Source organism: Acomys russatus, chromosome 6 (genome assembly GCF_903995435.1).
Source record: "Acomys russatus chromosome 6, mAcoRus1.1, whole genome shotgun sequence".
Taxonomy (NCBI): Eukaryota; Metazoa; Chordata; class Mammalia; order Rodentia; family Muridae; genus Acomys; species Acomys russatus.
The window spans coordinates 65293360-65308543 of NC_067142.1; the positions used below are offsets into that span (position 1 = coordinate 65293360).

Genomic DNA, 15184 nt, shown 5'->3' on the forward strand with positions numbered 1-15184 from the left:
CAACTCCTATAATACATGGCATGCTGGAGGCTGGGGAAGCAGCTCAGTGTAGCCTGCAAGACCCTGAGTTCTATCCCCAGCACCAAGGAAAAAACACACAAAGCACATCATCACATAAAAAGTCAGAAAGACAAATGCGGGCCAATGGGACCACATTAGTTAGCTGGTATCACTGGGATTTCTATTCGTTTCAGTATACCCACGCTGAACAGAGACAGAAAGGCAGCAGGCCGTCTGCGGGGAGCTGACTGCTGATCAGGGCGGCACTCTGAACATCCTCCTCTGCAGCTCGGCAGTCTTCTCGTCGATTCTAGTGCAGCACTCCTCCGTCGCCTTCTCAATGCCCTCATGGTACTTCTCCAGGGCGCTTTTTAAGTTTACAAAGATTTCCTAAGGACAAATGACAAAGAATCACTCCATGTGACAGCCGGGCCTAACACCGAGTTGAAACTATTCCAGTGGCCATTCGTATAGTTTTAATACAAGGTTGGGACAGCTTAGATTTCTAAGCAGGATCAAAGACTACAGCTGTGATACACTATGAACCATCAAGAAAAAAAAAGTTTCTGAAAGCTTTATTTAAATCATATAAGAAAGATCAAGTTCATTACTGACTGGCTCGTATGAATGCTGTTTTAAGCAATCAGCACATCCAATGGCTATAGATCAATTTAAGTTCCTAGTTCCACTGGGCTACGTGTTTATTCCCACAAACAAGAAAGCTGAATAGAAAAAAATAAAAAAGAAAGAAAGAAAGAAAGCTGAATAGGTTAGGTAGAAATCACTTTCGAGAAACCATCAAAACCAGGTGTAGCTAAAAAAATAAAAATAAAATAAAATAAAAAATACAGTGTGCAAATACACAGCCGAACACTTCAGTATGCCAATGCAATGCTTTTCTCCTAGGAATAAACACACTTCCAAGGAGGAACTAGTCACCTCCTCGGAGGCGCAAGAAGTACAACAGAAGTCCAAATCCAGCAGCACACTATCAGAAGCAAACTCACAGGCAATTCCCTGAGCACACTCCAGGGTGCTAAAAAGGACGGGATGTAGCTTTCTCCATGCTATGCATTTTAGAATATCCAAATGACTGTCCACACACAAGTGGAAGTTTTTACCAGTTCACGACAGCTCGCATAGAAAAAGTTACTGTAAAGCCATACACTTTTAAAGGCAAAGCAGAGTGCTGGGGATGTAAAGAAAATCCAAGTCTAGGTCAATCAGTGCTGTTCAATATAGAAGCACTGGCCATATCATACTATTTAAATGTACAAGAATTTAGATTAAATTCAAAGTTCCATTAGCTCCTCAATTGCACTAGACACACATCAAGGGCTCAGGGCCACAGTGCCTACCTACCCCTTAGCTACGGGAAGGGAAACCATAGAGCACGACCCTAGTGATGTTTTATATGAGTGTTGGTCTGATTACTTCATTGTGAAATTTGAGAAATTTAAATTTTTACAATATTCATGGACTTTTATATCCAACACTATCCACTGATCCCACATGCATTTTAATCCATGAATCAAAATATATTGTTGGAAGGAAGCCAGGCATGATGCCGCACACCTTTAACCCAGCGCTCAGGAGGCAAAGGCTGGGAGATCTCTGTGAACGCGAGGCCTACTTGTTCTGCAGTGAATTCCAGGACAGCAAGGGTTACACAGGGAAATCCTGTCTCAAAAATCTCAATACTGGTCTCTAATACTAATAGTTTATTCATCATCATCATTATTATATAGTTTTTTTTTTTCTGTGCACAGGACAATGGCAGATGAAAGCACACACTGCACCACACAGGAACACGTAGACTACTCTAAGCACTGAGCACTGGCAACGAGGCTCATGCAGGCACAGCACTCCATAGCTAAGCCACATGTAACGACCAGACATGAGCCACATGCAGCAGGAACACACCATGTGGAAGAGCAGAGCCAGGCTATCTGGAAATGATTAGAAGCCCGTAGTAAACGAGAAATGAGAATCGGACACATGGGAGAAATCAGATGAAGTTACACGGAAGATATACCTTGTTCTCTATATTTCATTCACTTACACAAATACACTTTTGTTGGCCCTGATTCTCTCCTCTCCCCATTCCCTAACCCCTAGTCCCTACTGAAACCTACCACTGTGGGTACTTCCTGCTCCACTGATATCCCTTGTGTTCTATCTACCACCCTACCCAACCCTCTCCCTCAAAGCTTCCTTGTTCCCGCTCATGCACCCTTTTCTAGATCCGAGTATTTACACACACTCACTCCACATAAATATATACATACAAAACTTAGAACACATGGGTCTTGTCTTTCTGGCATGGGTCGCTCACCTAGCATCTATATGTATACAATTTTCTTTATTTATGGACAAATAATAACTTACTGTGTGCATGGACCACATTATCAGGAACCACCATTACTTTGTAGGTCAATGTCTAGGATGAGTCGAGGCACCCCACACTGGTATCATGGTGGCTGCACCACTGTACAGTCCCATGAACACTGAATAGGGGTCCTTCAGACCAGTAAACCAGCAAAAAAGCTTAGTCGTGCAAGCCTGGCAACCTGAGTTTGATGTCCAAAACCTCATGACATGGTGAAAGAGTGAGCCAACTCCACAAAGCTGTACCCTGATCTCCAAGCATGAACTGTGATATGTGCTCATACATATAATAATTTTTCAAAAGAGCACATCAATCTTGTAACTAAATTTTATATGTTAAAATTAAAATTAAATAAAATTTAAAGGGCTTCTTCTTTTCACACTCTTGCCAGTATTTGATGCCGATTATTTTCTTACAGATAGTCATTCTGACTGGGATGAGATGGTGCCTCAGCTTTAATTTGCATTTCCCTGATGGGAAAGGATGTTGAACACTTTTAAAAACATGTATTGGTGATTCATACTTCTTTTGAGAACTCTGTTCAGTTTCTCGGCTTACATACATGTGTTTTCAGTGTTCTGAATCCCTCGCATGCTCTAGGTTTGTCCCTACTGTCAGGTACAGCTAGCAGGCCTTTCCCCTTTCTGTGGGCTGTTTCATGTGGTGGACAGTCCTGCTGTTCTGTGGAAGGCTTATGACCTCACAAGGTAGTGTCTGTGAATGTCAGTCTTATTCCTGAGCAAGCAAAATCTGAAGCAGAAAGGCCTTACCTAAGCCTATATCTTTAAGTACTCCCTAGTTTTTCCTTTACCAGTTTCAGAATTTCATGTCTTGTGTTACAGTCTAAGGAGCTTGGTTTTGGTGTGGGGTGAGAGGTAAGAGTCTAGTTTCACTCTTCTACATGTGGCTGGCTTTCCTTCACTGACTATTGTGGCTGGCTGTAGCTACATGGTCTGTGTCTAGATCTTGTACTCTGTCTACTGATCTGTGTGTCTGTGACAGCACCACGCTGGCTTTGTCCCTAACTCTGTAGTATACCATGACCTCAAGTGTAATAGCCATTGGATTTAAATGACAGAAATGACTTGCTCACGCAAAACTTCTTAGAGGCTTCTCTTCAACTCGACTCCTCAGCTAACTGGGACCATGCTATCTAGCAATGCATACACTATTGTTAAAAACCGACTAGAAACTAGGTGATCCATTCATTATGAATGTATCTATACACAACAGGAAAATAGGGAGATGCTGATTTAACAAGAAAGTACACTATTCAAAAGTTATTTTAGAAAGATAAAGTTGACTCTACTAAGTACTCAATGCAGAGATTTCAAATAGAAAAATCAGAGTCAAGGAAGAAACTGGACCTTATAAAATTATGTTATGAATGTGTGAATAAAATGGGCTGATTATCAACAGTATCAGTGAGGAAAAAAAAATCATAAAATTAACTTCGTGGGTCTGAAGGCCAGGGTTATCTCCAGTAAGTCCAAAATGTCAATTCCTTGTGATATAAAATGATGAGAAATATAAAAAATTTCATCTTAGAAATATATCAAATATTCTAAAAGTTTATAAAGACACTGGATGGAAGAAACGAGGTGAGGGGTGGAGTGAAGAGGAGGACAGATAGGGAGGATTTTGAACCTAACATTATTTTTGGTGTGACTGGTTAGAGCAGGTAACAGATCTTTAGAGCTGTCCAAATAGGTGAGGAACCTGAAGCTGGAAGCAGAAGGAACTACCTACGTGACAGGGAAAGCAGGGCAGGGGTGACTCGAGTCCAGCAGTCTGTGTGACGCTACTCTGACAATCAGTGAGGGTGGCTATAAAAAGAACTGAAGAGAACTCTTTGAGCAAACGTACTCGAGCTCTCCATGCTCTCCCAGTCATTCTCGGCTGCTGAGGAGTAAATGAATGTCAGCAGACTGGGTAAGGGGAGAACGACACAGCAAGCGGCACCACTGGCCTAGAGCTCTGCAGTAACGCTGTGCACTCTGGAGGAGTGTGACACTGCAGCCAGGACCTAGTTCCACTCAATGCTTTCTTTCATCCTGGAGAAAAAGGCATGCTGCTCAAATTTGCCACTGACACCACACAATGAGAAATAATTAGTGTGGACAAGATTTGCACTGATCTTGGCATTTTGGGAATCTAGGTTGAAAGAAATATAATTAAGCCTACAGGATATAATACTACGATCTTGAATTGACAGCAATCATTTCATCACTGTATGGTACGGTGAAAAAACAACTTGGCAGAGCTGCAAGAGAAGAAGGTGTAGTCTTTAACTGATCATAATTTGAATATGAACAGAAGGCGAGATGCTGCCGCTGACAACCCAGCCCCCAAAACAAGGCTCAGTGAACAGCTGGGGCCACAGCACTACTTGGGAAGACTGGTTAGTACTAGCTTATACAAAGAAAATCACGACAGGTAAGAAACAGTAACTATGAACAAGCTAACAATGAATCTGAATATTAAGCATACATAGACCGGCTGGAGAGCTGCTAAGCCGAAATGACAGACTAAAGGACACAGAACCATTATCTTATGGGCTATTGAAAAGAATACATTATTCCAGAGGGAAGATCTCAGTGCACCAGAGTATAGACACTGAATATTTTAAATTCCGAATGAGAAATAACATTTTAACAACTACAGCTGTAGTAGAACAGCTTGTGTGGTTATGAGCTCTATCTACAGAAAACAATTACAATTACACAGAGCCCATCAGTGGCTCTCAAATGCCATCCTATTCTAGAGATAAATAGACAACTCAATTAAGGGGTAGGGCCTATTGTTGAGATTCTAATTCAATGTATTTGGGAGGGGCTTCTTCATTTCAAATGTCCTCACTGAATTCTAACACACAGCTAGTTTTAAGACAAGTGTTTGATGCTCTTTCAACTTTATAAACATTTATGGGAAGCCAACTATACCCCAGGCCATTCTAGGAATGGTTTCATATTCCGTGCTGAGTTTTAAAGCATGAATGGTATTGGCAGGCAAGGTCTGGTATTACTGGTGAGACACATGGGCACAGAGCTAACAGGAAAACAAGGTAGCTTGGCATCTTTTGTGATTAACAGCTCAAATTTGAGCTAGTTGCTAGTTTTAATCTGCTAATAACCAGTTCCGTGACTACACTTACAGCATGCAATACCAGCTGATTGTTTAAGGAAGGAGAACGAAGTAGCTCATCCTCACAGACTGTGTGGACAGTAAGAAACTGTGGTCACGAGAGCACAACTATCACAAACCAGGCTGCTTCAGAAACAGGAAGATGGAGATGAGTGAAAAAAGAGGCCTGAGGATTCTGAATAAAGAGCTGTGGCTATTTTTAGTCAAATACTTTTAGAGATGTTACTAAAAGCTATGAGTGGAGTCCATCTACCTAGGGACTTCAGAACCTTCATTAAGCAACTTCTCTTACCCCAAAGAACGCGATTCTGTGATGTGCTAAAAGGCAAGTAAGGAAAAAAGGCATGGAGGACGTGCGCGTGCAAAAGTGCCCATGTCTGGGTATCGACAAAGGGTACCCAGAGTGGTGCTACCCATGGAGATAAAAGCGAAGGGCCCGTGGGATCAAGTTCTAACCCAGGGAACTCAAAACCCTGTCCTGGGTGACATCATTTATGGTTTAAACTCATGGACTCTCTTAGGAGCACGCACCTGAGACTTCAGCTTCTCCCTTTTCGCAGCATCTTTTAGTTGCTGAATCCCAGATTTAATCTTCTGGATCTCTTGATTAGTGGTGGTTACTTGCTCATAGACAGCACCTCTCTTTTCTTGAACTTTATTGCAATCTCTAAAGGGAGAAGAGACACCTGACATAATTCTCTTAAGCATTAAAAAAACTCAACCAAAGACCCTACTAGTGGATTCAGAGCCATCATGTGTCAGCACTTGCTCCACAAGCCCAGAACCTTGCTAGACATAAAAACAATCAGACAATACCACAAAGGCCCACACAGTGCGATGCACTGTGGCTAAGCACGGCTCATGGTGAGTGCACTGCTTCCCTCGATGCTGTTCTTTTTGTTTGCTTTATTTTGCAGAGCTGAAGATCAAGGCTATAGCCTGGCACATAGTAGACAAGTGTTCCCCCACTGATCTACACTCCAGCCCTCAAAGCCTCATCTTTCAAATGGAGGCTCAGCTACAGTGCCCCAGTGTGCACTGTTAGTGGAATGTGGACTAGTACAACTTTTTGTATATTTGGCAACAAATTCACAGACCTGAGGTTCTGTCTTTCCTTTCATCTGCATGAAAATACTCAGTCCCAATGCCATGCTTAAGGATGTGAGGAATGACATCCTAGACATATCTGAGGCACATATTCTAAAGGCACATCCTTAGGATTGACAAGGAGACTCTACCAGTGAAAGAAATACCTCAACATACTGCAAAAGAATTTAGCAAAGTGTCCATTTTTACCAAATAATACTAATTTTTTTCCTAATGCATTTTCCCCTAGGTTTCCATGTCTCAAATATACTGAAGTAAACACTAGAATCCCAAACCCTTTCAAGATTAACACAAAGGAATTGGAACTATGTGTCTCAAAAGACAACAAACAAGCTGAGAAACACCAAATAAACAACCTTCATCCTCTTTCAACATATAGACTGAATTATAGGTATCACTAGAGGCAGAATTCTTTTTTTAAGACAGCAGCTCTGAGCGCCTGTGAGCTGTCCCTGACCGTGTCCTAACCACTGTCCTGAGCTGTCCCTGACCGTGTCCTAACCACTGTCCTGAGCTGTCCGTGACCGTGTCCTAACCACTGTCCTGAGCTGTCCCTGACCGTGTCCTAACCACTGTCCTGAGCTGTCCCTGACCGTGTCCTAACCACTGTCCTGAGCTGTCCCTGACCGTGTCCTAACCACTGTCCTGAGCTGTCCCTGACCGTGTCCTAACCACTGTCCTGAGCTGTCCCTGACCGTGTCCTAACCACTGTCCTGAGCTGTCCCTGACCGTGTCCTAACCACTGTCCTGAGCTGTCCCTGACCGTGTCCTAACCACTGTCCTGAGCTGTCCCTGACCGTGTCCTAACCACTGTCCTGAGCTGTCCCTGACCGTGTCCTAACCACTGTCCTGCAGTCACGCTCGTACTCGATCACTGTTCGCTTGTACTGCTTCACATCCTCCTGCTTCTTGTTTATCTTGAGCTGAGTAGTGGCAAGCTTCTCCTTCTTGACAGTCATCAGTCTCTTGAGTGAATTTTCTTCAGTCTTCAGTTTCTTTAGTTCCGATGAATCACTTTCCATTTCGTCCTCCAAGTTCAGGCTCTGTGTTTTATGAAGAATATTTAAAGTCAACACAACCAACCAGGGTTTAGAAACAAATTCAAAAGGTTTTCTACGGTGAGCTAGAATAAGACAGTTTTGAAATGGGGTAAGTCTTCGGGCTCAGAAAGCTCAGTAAGGAAACACAGCCGTACAAGAGGAAGGTGCCCAGGCAGCAGGGAGGCTGGTCCACCAGAGGAACTGAGGAGGGACACGTACCTAGCAGCAAGGCCCGAAGCTGAGTGCTGGTGTGGGGCTAAGGTGCTAGAAGAGAGAAGGGCAGACCTTAAAACCAGAAGCAGATCTGCCCTGTGACCCCAGATGGTGGATAAGATGACGTGGTAGGAAAAGAAAACCTCCTAGCCCTGCACTCCTTTCTCTCTCTCAAAAACAACAAACGGTACTGTAATGTTAGTGATACTGTGAGTGGCTGGGATTAAGATGTGAAAATGATTTCAAGCATCTGAGAAACCCAAATGGCAATGCTACCACTCATCATTCGGGGGAGACTGCGTAAGCTTGACATCTCTATTAAGCCTAGGTGCAGTGCTGGGCAGTAAGTTGGGGATTGATGACACTGAAGGTAAGTGATCATATCTGTTAGGACAAGCTAAAATACGCATTACTATATGCCAAAACATGTACCACCAGGTGCCATGCTGATGCATAGCCATTTCACCTGTAGGTTACACTATGTCGTGACACCCTGATGGCTAGGGGCAGGCACCTTGTTCCTCAGCACGCACTACTAGAGAACAACCCAGTTTTCTTTGGGAAGACAATAAGAAACGGTGAAAGCAAATCCAAAGCCCTGAAACAGCCCATCACAAACTCACGACAGAAACACTGCACCATACAAACCTCTTTTAAGATACTGCTTAGTTTCTCCCTGTTATCTGCAATGTCCTGGATTTTCTTTTGGTACAGCTGCACCTCCAGCTGACAGGAAGGCAGGCAATCCACAGAATCTCTGTACACCTCATACTTCTCCATCACTTCTTGCTTTAGGAGGGAGGAAAAAAGACCAGGTTGATGTTCTCTTTTATGAAACCGCAAGGTCAATTTGTTTGCTTTTCTATAATTTCTGCATTTGCTACGAAAGCTCAAGAATGTACAACAGTTAAGTTTCTTGGTCAGTAGCAAGGCACTATTACTGCTACGCATCAAGCACATAATGACGCCTCTTTTAAAATTATACCTATTTACTGCTTTTATGTGTATGTCTGCTTTGCCTGCATGTATGCCTTGTGCACCATATGCAAGCCTAGTGCCCAGGAGACCAGAAAAGGGCACTGGATCCTCCAGAACCAGAGTTACAGGCAAGTGTTAGGCACTGAACCCATCTCCTCTGGAAGAGCAGCCAGTGCTCTTAACTGCTAATCCAGGCCCCTAATTATGCTTTTTAACTCCAAATATTCTTAACATAGAAAACAACCACTACTTTGCTACCTGGCAATTCACTGCTAATTTGGAAAAGGTTCTTCATGTGTGGGGAAAGAGCTCACTCTGGCGGGGTAGAGCTTAGCTTGCAGATGGTTGTCTAGTGCCTACAAAGCCCTATGGTTCTGTTCTCAGCACCACCAAAGCAATCCAAAGGCTGCTCTGCTAATTCTCAAACTACTTCCGAATACAACAGGGAAGCCATATTATCTATTAATAATCTTTCTGTTTGTTTAAATAACTATTATTAACATCTGATTCTTTAAAAAGATAAACTACTCTTTTAAAATTATAAAAGATAATATTTACTACATCACATACCAATGTAGACATCTTTCCTTTGCCACTAGGTTACTCCCTGCCTTACCTTACATTTCTTCTCATCAAAGACCTAATCTTATTGCTCATTTTCCATTTTCCCTCTCCCACCTCACCCTCTCTCTCTTTCTCCCCCTTTCCCTCTCTCACGAATTTGTAAGCACTCTGTATATACTAGATCAAATCCTTTTGCCTTAAAGTTTTAGTTTGCTTCCTGCTGCTGTGATAAAGCAATCTGGGTTGTCTGGAGAGATGATTTAGTGGTTAAGTGCACTGGCTCTTCCAGGGCCTGGGGTTCAATTCCCAGCATCCACCTGGTGACTCACAACTGTCGATAACTTCAACCCAGGGGATCTGATGCCCTCTTTTGGCTTCTAAAGGCACCAGCCCCACATGATACACAGACATATATGCAGGCAAAACATACACACACATACATACATACATACATACATACATACATACATACATACATACATACATAAAATTAAAAGAAACAGGGAGGAAAGGGTTTCTTTCAGCTTACATCTTACAATCCGTCAAAAGGGATATCAAGGCAGGAACTGAAGCAGAGCCATGGAACACTGCTTACTGGCTTGTTCAGCCTGCTTTTCTAAAATATAAGATGCAGGACTTACCTGCCCATGGGTAACACAGCACTCAGTGAGTTGGGCTCTCTCACATCCATCATTAATCCAGAAATTGCCCATAGACTTGCCTCCTGGCCAGTGTGATGGAGGCAAGTCCTCAGCTCAGAGTATCTCTTCCCAGATATGTCTAGATTTGTGTCAAGTTGACAAAAACCAACCAGACCATGACATAGGCACAGAAAATGTGTTTTAGTGGATCCTTTCCCTCCAGGCTTTTGGTTTTCAAGTTAATTTAAAGACATTTAGCCTATACTCTAAGTCCTCAGGAGGCTAAGACAGGAGAATCAGGAGTTCCAGGTTAGTCTGGGCTATATAGTCAGAATGTGGGGGTGGAGTGCATGTGTTCTGTTTGGTAAAAGATTATATAAATGTTCTAAATCTGTTAAGATTTTATATTTCTAATTCTTATAAGGGTTTATTTTCACAAATAGCCCATCTGTTTTCTCCTGGAGGCCAGACCCAGGCCTCCCCATGCAGAGCAAGCACCCTACCTAACACTTAGCTATACCCCCAGATCCATCAGAACTGTTTTTAAATAAGCCAGCCATACCCCCTAAGTCCCTAAATCTATTTCTAGGCTCCCATTTCTGTTCTGATGATTTTTTCTCTATTATTAGTAACTATTTTTATTATCAAGAATTACTTGGATAATAAGGATAGAATTTCTTTTTACCTGCTTCAAGAAAGAAACTATCTGCCCACCTCTAATTTTGTCCTGCCCCACCCTAGTCCACCTCTCAAAGTAGCGCCTGGCCTTGAACACATTTCTTCTGCCTTGAATGATTAGATGCTAAGACAAAGTTGCACTCCCTTCTCCTACGGGATTGCCCCAATATAAACCGAGTTCTCTCATTGAGTTCTTTCAAAGCATCCTCTATATTTTTTAATGCTGATGTTAAAACTTTTTATCTTTTTACTGAAGTTTTATATTTGAAGCAAAATGATGAGGAGAAACAAAGATTTGCCATATATCCCCCATGCTCACCAACACACGCACTTTATAAACGCATAGTCCACATGGTTATTTTTATTAATCATTTGTAAACTTGTTTAATACCTTTCTCATCTGAAATTAAGTGATTGATTCCCACAAGAACACAGCATTTCCACTAGACCACCAGAACAAAGCTTTAGAGCCATAGTGTGATTCAACAGCTGTCTCGTAGTCACATTTCTTCCCCTCCACCCCACACAAGTCAGAAACAAGTAAATACAGTCAAGAAAAAGATCTGTATAGATACTAGATAATTCAGACAGTAAGAGCCGACAAAGGGACCTACCCTAGAATTCCGGAGCTTCTGGACCGTGTCTTTCATCTTCTCTTTATAGTTTTTCACCTTCTCTGGAGAGTCCACAATTTTGCTTTTCAAGCTGTCTTGAACTTCTTTCAAAGAAACCACTGACAACTTTAGTTCATTCTGTTGAGAAATGTTTTTACCATTCAGGTAGGACAGTAAACTGGTTACTAACCATTAATGACAGAACAACTTAGGCTCAGTCTGTTGTCACGGGGTAAGCTGACTCCTGCCCACCCTGGCCTGCTTCCAGGCTCTAGCTACAGATCAAGCTCCTCAGTGTGACAATGGCCTTGGTGGTGTTTCTGAGATCAAAATGGACGCCCTAAGGTGCCGTAGCATCCTATTCCAAGAACATCCGTGGACCCTTGAAAACTCCTATTTCCTCTACATCCCTTCTGTGAGCAACACAAGGACATGCAACACTAAATTGTGTATTTGATGTGTTTTTATATTAACTGTGTGACCTGGCTAGAGTTCCCCTGGTACCCAAAGTAGTGGCACCTAAGGTATGTGTGCAACACAAAAACATGAAGAAGGAGAGGTGGTCAGGCAAGGTGGGCTGAGAAAAGGAAGCCTTTCTCTACATTTGAAATCTCTTGTATGTGTTCTTTAGTATTCTACGAAAAAAAAATTATTGTATGTAAGGCTTGCATAATTTTTCTAAAATTTTTAACTTAAAAAATGTTCCTGGGCTGGTAAAATAGCTCAATAGGCGAGGGTGCTGGCTGCCAAGTCTGGCAACTTACCTACATGGTGAGGGAGAGGGTTAGCTCCAGGAAGTTTGCTCTCCCCACACCATGTCTTTCCTGCCTCCCGAATAAACAACATACCCAAGAGAGCAGTGACATTAAAACTGTGACTAAACAATTTAAAAACAAATGCACATATAAATACAGTGAGCCTCCTATACAAACAGCCTACTTTACAGAAGAACTGTGAAGATGGCCAAAAATCACTAGAATAAAAGAAGCCAAACTAAAATGAGATTTTCCCATGAGAGTGAAAAAAATTTCTAAAAATGTAAAAACTGAAAACATTCATTTTCAGCAAGAGTATAGGGAAATAGATACACCTCTATTTTGTTGCTAAAAATGGAAACCATAATCTTTCTAAATGTGAGTTTGGCACCATGAGCCAATTTTTAAATGTGTATTTCCTTAAATCCCCATATTAGTACTTTAGGAGAGACTGATGAACAAATGTACATATTTACAGCATACATATAGCTATATAAAATTAACAAAAAATTAAAAGCAATATGGAAGTCTATCAAGAGAGTGAAAAATATATAATATATATAATAGAATGCATATACATCAAACATATTATGCAGCCACTGATATGAGAAGCAGCTATTCTGAAGCTCCTGACAACTATCTACACTGTACTATTCAGGGTGTGTGTGAAGCTGAGACTGGTTGAGGATAGCACCATCTGTGGAAAAGTACACAGACCTATGTATATTACAAAATTAGTCTTTATATGCTGTAGATATGATATATATAAATATATAGCTTTATATAGATGTGTGTATATACATGAAACTTTAGGTGCTTTTTGCTTTCTTCATACATTTACATATGTCAATGTTTTTTTCTTTTATAATGGTTTCCGTATTTAAACTGAAGAAAGTTAAAATGGGTTTGATTTTGAGAGGAAACGATGATGGAGGAGAACTACTAACTATCTCGCAGGTAAAACACTGCAGTATACTCACACTATAAATGCAGGTAACAGAAGATGCTTACCAAACGCTTCGTTTTCTCTGAAATATCTGATTTCTTTTGGGCGTTTCCCTCCTGCAGCAGTGTCTAAGAGAAAAAAACAGCTGTGTTACAATGATTCAAAACATTAAAGTTGCACCACTTTATTACGTTGCTCACATAATAAAGATAAAAGAAGAGGAAGTGGTAAGAGCAGATGGTCTCCAACTTTCTTTTTGCAGTACAGGAGGCTGAGAGCCCCTTTCCTAGACCTGGTGGAGTCTCACAAGTGTAAGTGGATTAGGAAACACCTTGGATTGGTGAAGGCACCACCCAGTGTGCCTGTGAGGGGCATTCTGGAGACAACTAGGCCGCGAGGACTCTGACCTAACAGACAGTGCAACCCACTGATGGATCAAATCTGAACAGGGTCTCAGGAGGCAACAGACTTTCTGGCCTGAGAACACAGGGCCTTGGGAGGGTGTGCACTGCCGTGGCACTTTTGGAGCGCTCCTTTCGGCTTCCTGTCCCCACTATATAAGCTCCTCTACCAGGCTTCCTGTCCATGATGACTGAACCCTCTGACTGTGAGCCAAAATCAGCCTTCCCCTTTTTTATGTTAATACTTTAGCAGGGATAATGAAAAAGCAAAGCATAATACAAAAAATAAGTAGCTGCCCAATCCATCCTAACACCACTGTAGCATTTCAAAAATTAATATGCAAATTGAAAGAAACTCATTAGCTACTGAGCAGCACAAAAATTCAAACAACTTAGAGACCCAAAACTTAACATTTTCTCTTACTGATGTGCATTTTTTTTTTTTTTTAAATCATGGCAAATCCCCAAACCCCAACTTCACAGACACATAGTGAAGTACCACAAGCTACCACTGAAACAGGAGCAAAGTGTCTTGAAAGAGTGCAGGCTAATGCTGAACACACTGTATTTTCCATAAACATGTAATAAACGGACCCAATACCCCTGAGGGTTTACTGTAGTGTCCAGGGTACCACAGCCTCATAACAGAACCAAACTCAAGAATTCTATACATCCAGAATGCATACAGCATGGGCAACACAAACAGGCATAGCAACATTCTCTTTAGGAGCAGATAGCCACGAGCCCCAGCGGCTCACACCCACACAGCGCATGTTGCAGGCCCCACAGGTACCGTTTTCTGGCGGAACTCCTGGTTCAGCAAGTGCTGCAGCTCCTGAATGTCATCCATAACCTGCTTGAACTCTTCTTGCTCTTCAACTGGAACTGAACTAAATAAACAAGACAAAACAAAGGAGTTTGTGGGGGCCAGAGAGACGGTTCGGCAGTTGGGAGCACTTGCTGCTTTTGCAGAGGACCTGGGCTCGATTCTCAGCACCCACATGGTGGCCCACAGTCATCCATAATCCCAGCTCTAGAGTCTACAGGCATGCACACGGAGTTCACACATGCATGCCAGAAAACCAGTTATACACAGAATAAAAATAGTTTGTGAATTCCTAATGTAGAAGGGTACACATGAAACCCAGGCTTTGAAACTACATAAAGGGTCTGAGTCCTTGTTTCTGAATTACATACTTTCAAAATAACCATTTAATAGATGGCTTTTATCTTCTACTGATAGAAAAATAATCGGATGGAAGCCTTCAGTTTTCTACCATCTCATCAGCACCACCGGCCCACGCCCCACCCACTGCCGCTCCTGTTAGAAGGACCATGGCAAGTCTCCCTTGTCCAGCGCTAGCTTCCCTAACTTGGTGCTTCCCCCAGCACCACACACTTCCCAGTCGGGGACCAGCTGCTCCTCTGCTCCCATCCTTCCCATCAGAACCTACACATCCAAGTCTCGTCCACACAAAGGTTGAAGCTTTAATCTTAAAATATCTAAGGTAGTATCAGCTTTGATTCCGCCTTGGTCTGTGTTCCTATAAAGGTCACTCTGCTCCTCTCAGTCTGTAAGAATTCCTCATGTACCAGGATCACAACATGACTTCTATCAGCAGCCTACCAATGCGTCATTCACGGCAGACATTCACTCCTAGCTGTCATTTCCTTGTGATTTAGTTTGTGATTATTTTTTATCATGCTGAGTTAT

General features: G+C 42.2%; 1 protein-coding gene across 1 annotated transcript in view; it reads right to left on the minus strand.

Moving 5' to 3' along the window:
* Positions 1 to 245: 245 nt before the first annotated feature.
* Positions 246 to 15184, minus strand: part of Nuf2 (NUF2 component of NDC80 kinetochore complex) — a 28476-nt gene continuing 13537 nt past the window's right edge. Inside the window, exons 8-14 of the mRNA XM_051147810.1 lie at positions 14264 to 14360; positions 13135 to 13197; positions 11369 to 11506; positions 8542 to 8682; positions 7508 to 7683; positions 6065 to 6200; positions 246 to 390 (exon numbers count right to left, since the gene is read on the minus strand). Coding sequence (XP_051003767.1) covers positions 256 to 390; positions 6065 to 6200; positions 7508 to 7683; positions 8542 to 8682; positions 11369 to 11506; positions 13135 to 13197; positions 14264 to 14360 — 886 coding nt within the window. The 3' untranslated portion in view covers positions 246 to 255. The remainder of the gene's footprint in view (positions 391 to 6064; positions 6201 to 7507; positions 7684 to 8541; positions 8683 to 11368; positions 11507 to 13134; positions 13198 to 14263; positions 14361 to 15184) is intronic.